General features: G+C 54.1%; 1 protein-coding gene across 1 annotated transcript in view; it reads right to left on the bottom strand.

The window, feature by feature from the left end:
• Positions 1-2,658, bottom strand: part of LOC106897913 (mucin-5AC-like) — a gene marked incomplete at its 3' end in the record, with an annotated part of 11,453 nt that extends 8,795 nt beyond the window's left edge. The window contains exon 1 of the mRNA XM_014958907.1: positions 2,637-2,658. Coding sequence (XP_014814393.1) covers positions 2,637-2,658 — 22 coding nt within the window. The remainder of the gene's footprint in view (positions 1-2,636) is intronic.
• Positions 2,659-6,620: the final 3,962 nt, after the last annotated feature.

Below are 6,620 nucleotides of genomic sequence, written 5' to 3'. Positions count from 1 at the left end.
GGGGGAGGCGCTGCTCACACTCGCTGGGGGCACAATCGGAGTGCACACGCGCTGCTCACACTCACTGCACGCTGATCACAATCATTGTGCACGCACTGCTCACACATTGATCACAATCATAGTGCACACACACTGCTCACACTCACTGCACACATAGTGCACACACACTGCTCATGCTGCTCACACTCACTGCACACACCCTGATCACAATCACAGTGCACACACACTGCTCACACACTGCTCACACACTGATCACACTGCTCACAATCATAGTGCACACACGCTGCACAGACACTGCTCACACACTGCTCACACTCACTGCACACACCCTGCTCACAATCATAGTGCACACACACTGCTCACACATTGATCACAATCATAGTGCACACACGCTGCTCACACTCACTGCACACATAGTGCGCACACACTGCACACACTGCTTGCACTCACTGCACACACTGATCACAATCATAGTGCACACATGCTGCTCACGCTGCTCACACACTGCTCACACTCACTGCACACACACTGCTCACAATCATAGTGTGCACACACTGCTCACACACTGCACACACACTGCTCACACTCACTGCACACAGTGCACACACACTGCTCATGCTGCTCACACTCACTGCACACACCCTGATCACAATCATAGTGCACACACACTGCTCACACATTGATCACAATCATAGTGCACACACGCTGCTCACACATTGATCACAATCATAGTGTGCACACACACTGCACACACTGCTCGCACTCACTGCACACACCCTGATCACAATCATAGTGCACACACACTGCACAGACACTGCACACACACTGCTCACAGTCATAGTGCACACACACTGCTCACACACTGCACAGACACTGCTCACACACTGCTCACAGCCATAGTGCGCACACATTGCACAGACACTGCACACACACTGCTCACAGTCATAGTGCACACACACTGCTCACACACTGCACAGACACTGCTCACACACTGCTCACAGCCATAGTGCGCACACATTGCACAGACACTGCACACACACTGCTCACAGTCATAGTGCACACACACTGCTCACACACTGCACAGACACTGCTCACACACTGCTCACAGCCATAGTGCGCACACATTGCACAGACACTGCACCCTCACTGCACACTCACTGCACACAATCACAGTGCACACGTGCTGCTCACTCACTGCACACACAGTGATCACAACCACAGTGCACACACACTGCTCACACAGTGCTCACAGAGTGATTACAATCATAGTGCACACACACTGCTCATGCTGCCCACACTCACTGCACACACTGCTCACAGCCATAGTGCGCACACACTGCACAGACACTGCACACACTCACTGCACACACACTGATCACAATCATAGTGCACACACCCTGCACAGACACTGCTCACACTCACTGCACACAATCATAGTGCACACACACTGCACACACTGCTCACACACTGCTCACACTGCACACACAGTGCACACACTGCTCACACACTGCTCACAGTCATAGTGTGCACACACTGCTCCCACACTGCGCACATGTTGATCACAATCACAGTGCACACACGCTGCTCACACTGCTCACACTCACTGCACACACACTGATCACAATCACAGTGCACACACGCTGCTCACACTGCTCACACTCACTGCACACACACTGATCACAATCACAGTGCACACACGCTGCTCACACTGCTCACACTCACTGCACACACACTGATCACAATCACAGTGCACACACGCTGCTCACACTGCTCACACTCACTGCACACACACTGATCACAATCACAGTGCACACACGCTGCTCACACTGCTCACACTCACTGCACACACACTGATCACAATCACAGTGCACACACGCTGCTCACACTGCTCACACTCACTGCACACACACTGATCACAATCACAGTGCACACACGCTGCTCACACTGCTCACACTCACTGCACACACACTGATCACAATCACAGTGCACACACGCTGCTCACACTGCTCACACTCACTGCACACACACTGATCACAATCACAGTGCACATATGCTGCTCCCACACTGCGCACATGCTGATCACAATCATAGTGCACAAACACTGCTCACACACTGCTCAGTCATAGTGCGCACACACTGCTCACACATTGATCACAATCATAGTGCACACACGCTGCTCACACACTGCTCACACTGCTGACACTCAGTGCACACACACTGATCAAAATCATAGTGCACACGCACTGCAGAGACACTGCTCACACTCACTGCACACAATCATAGTGTGCACACACTGCATACACTGCTCACACGGATCACAATCACAGTGCATACACTGGTCCCACACTGCACACACCCTGATCACAATCATAGTGCACACATGCTGCTCACAGTGCTCAAACTGCACACACACTGTTCACAATCATAGTGCACAGACACTGCTTACACACTGATCATAGTGCGCACACACTGCACACACATTGATCACAATCATAGTGCACACACACTGCTCATGCTGCCCACACTCACTGCACACACAGTGATCACAACCACAGTGCACACACACTGCTCACACAGTGCTCACAGAGTGATTACAATCATAGTGCACACACACTGCTCACGCTGCCCACACTCACTGCACACACTGCTCACAGCCATAGTGCGCACACACTGCACAGACACTGCTCACACACTGCTCACAGTCATAGTGTGCACACACTGCTCCCACACTGCGCACACGCTGATCACAATCATAGTGCACACACACTGCACAGACACTGCTCACACTCACTGCACACACACTGATCAGTCATAGTGCACACACGCTGCTCACGCTGCTCGCATTCACTGCACACTGATCACAACCACAGTGCACACACACTGCTCACGCTGCACAGACACTGCTCACTCACTGTTCACAATCACAGTGCACACACACTGCTCACACTCACTGCGCACACACTGCTCACACTCACTGCACACACACTGCTCACAATCATAGTGCACACACACTGCACACACACTGCTCACACTCACTGCACATAGTGCACACACACTGCTCATGCTGCTCACACTCACTGCACACACACTGATCACAGTCATAGTGCACACACACTGATCACACTGCTCACACTCACTGCACACACTGCTCACAGTTATAGTGCACACACACTGCTCACACTCACTGCACACATAGTGCACACACGCTGCTCACGCTGCTCGCATTCACTGCGCACACACTGCTCACAGTCATAGTGTGCACACACTGCTCCCACACTGCGCACACGCTGATCACAATCATAGTGCACACACACTGCACAGACACTGCTCACACTCACTGCACACACACTGATCAGTCATAGTGCACACACGCTGCTCACGCTGCTCGCATTCACTGCACACTGATCACAACCACAGTGCACACACACTGCTCACACTCACTGCACACACACTGATCACAGTCATAGTGCACACACACTGATCACACTGCTCACACTCACTGCACACACTGCTCACAGTTATAGTGCACACACACTGCTCACACTCACTGCACACATAGTGCACACACGCTGCTCACGCTGCTCGCATTCACTGCGCACACACTGCTCACAGTCATAGTGTGCACACACTGCTCCCACACTGCGCACATGTTGATCACAATCACAGTGCACACACGCTGCTCACGCTGCTCACACTGCTCACACTCACTGCACACACACTGATCACAATCACAGTGCACACACGCTGCTCACACTGCTCACACTCACTGCACACACACTGATCACAATCACAGTGCACACACGCTGCTCACACTGCTCACACTCACTGCACACACACTGATCACAATCACAGTGCACACACGCTGCTCACACTGCTCACACTCACTGCACACACACTGATCACAATCACAGTGCACACACGCTGCTCACACTGCTCACACTCACTGCACACACACTGATCACAATCACAGTGCACACACGCTGCTCACACTGCTCACACTCACTGCACACACACTGATCACAATCACAGTGCACACACGCTGCTCACACTGCTCACACTCACTGCACACACACTGATCACAATCACAGTGCACATATGCTGCTCCCACACTGCGCACATGCTGATCACAATCATAGTGCACAAACACTGCTCACACACTGCTCAGTCATAGTGCGCACACACTGCTCACACATTGATCACAATCATAGTGCACACACGCTGCTCACACACTGCTCACACTGCTGACACTCAGTGCACACACACTGATCAAAATCATAGTGCACACGCACTGCAGAGACACTGCTCACACTCACTGCACACAATCATAGTGTGCACACACTGCATACACTGCTCACACGGATCACAATCACAGTGCATACACTGGTCCCACACTGCACACACCCTGATCACAATCATAGTGCACACATGCTGCTCACAGTGCTCAAACTGCACACACACTGTTCACAATCATAGTGCACAGACACTGCTTACACACTGATCATAGTGCGCACACACTGCACACACATTGATCACAATCATAGTGCACACACGCTGCTCACACACTGCTCAAACTGCACACACACTGATCACAATCATTGTGCACACACACTGCACACACCGCTTGCACTCACTGCACACACACTGATCACATAGTGCACAGACACTGCACACACTGCTCACACACAGCACACACACTGCACACTGATCACAATCATAGTGCACACACACTGCTCACATGGCTCACACTGCACACAGTGCACACACACTGATCACACTGCTCATACTCACTGCACACACCCTGCTCACAATCATAGTGCACACACACTGCACACACTGCTCACACTCACTGCACACACACTGCTCACACACTGCACAGACACTGCTTACACACTGCTCGCTGTGCACACTCACTGCTCACACTCACTACATGCTCCCTGCACTGCACACACTGTGCACACTCACTGCGCACACACTGCTCACAATCATAGTGCACACACGCTGCTCACAGTCATAGTACGCACACACTGCTCACACACTGCTCACACTCACTGCACACAATCACAGTGCACACACTGCTCACACACTGCACACACACTGCTCACACACTGCTCACACACTGCTCACACTCACTGCACACAATCACAGTGCACACACTGCTCACACACTGCTCACACACTGCTCACACACTGATCAGTCATAGTGCCACCACATGGGCCACCACGAGTGCCACCGAGCGTGTCACCACAAGGGCCAGCACATGGGCCACCGTGTGTGCCACCAAGTGTGCCACCACGTGTGTCACCACGCCTGCTGGTGCCTGTGTCACCACATGGGCCACCACAAGTGCCACCAAGTGTGTCACCACAAGGGCCAGCACATGGGCCACCGTGTGTGCCACCACGAGTGCCACCACACGCGTCACCACGCCTGCAGGTACCTGTGCCACCACGTGTGCCACTGTCTGTGCCACCACAAGTGCCACCACACGTGTCACCACGCCTGCTGGTGCCTGTGTCACCACATGGGCCACCATGAGTGCCACCAAGTGTGTCACCACAAGGGCCAGCACATGGGCTACCGTGTGTGCCACCACGTGTGCCACGACACCGACAGGTGCCTGTGCCACCACAAGTGCCACCCAGTGTGTCACCACACCAGCAGGTGCCTGTGCCACCACACGGGCCACTGCGTGTGCCACCATGAGTGCCACTAGGTGTGTCACTAGGTGTGTCACCAGGCCTGTAGGTACCTGTGCCACTGTGAGTGCCACCACGAGTGCCACCACGTGTGTCATCACACCTGCAGGCACCTGTGGGTACCTCTGCCACCACAAGGGACACCACAAGGGCCACCAAGTGTGTCACCACAAGTGCCACCACATGTGTCACCACGCCTGCTGGTGCCTGTGCCACCACAAGTGCCACCAGGTGTGTCACCAGGCCTGCTGGTACCTGTGCCACCGTGTGTGCCACCATAAGGGCCACCAAGTGTGTCACCACACCTGCAGGTGCCTGTGCCACCACATGGGCCACGACAAGGGCCACCATGAGTGCCACCAAGCGTGTCACTAAGTGTGTCACCAGGCCTGTAGGTACCTGTGCCACCAAAAGTGCCACCACATAGGCCAATGTGAGTGCCACCAAGTGTGTCACCACGCCTGCAGGTGCCTGTGCCACCACACTGGCCACTGCATGTGCCACCACGAGTGCCACCAAGCGTGTCACCAGGTGTGTCACCATGCCTGCTGGTGCCTGTGCCACTGCGTGTGCCACCACAAGTGCCACCAGGTGTGTCACCAGGTGTGTCACCACACCTGCTGGTGCCCGTGCCACTGTGTGTGCCACCACAAGGGCCACCAAGTGTGTCACCACGCCTGCAGGTGCCTGTGCCACCACACAGGCCACTGTGTGTGCCACCACGAGTGCCACCAAGCATGTCACTAGGTGTGTCACCATGCCTGCTGGTGCCTGTGCCACTGTGTGTGCCACCACAAGGGCCACCAAGTGTGCCACCACAAGTGCCACCACAAGTGTCACCACGCCTGCTGGTGCCCGTGCCACTGTGTGTGCCACCATAAGGGCCACCAAGTGTGTCACCACGCCTGCAGGTGCCTGTGCCAC

This window comes from Calidris pugnax, unplaced genomic scaffold, assembly GCF_001431845.1.
Source record: "Calidris pugnax isolate Ruff unplaced genomic scaffold, ASM143184v1 scaffold445, whole genome shotgun sequence".
Lineage (NCBI taxonomy): Eukaryota > Metazoa > Chordata > Aves > Charadriiformes > Scolopacidae > Calidris > Calidris pugnax.
This window is presented reverse-complemented; position numbering and strand designations above follow the sequence as displayed.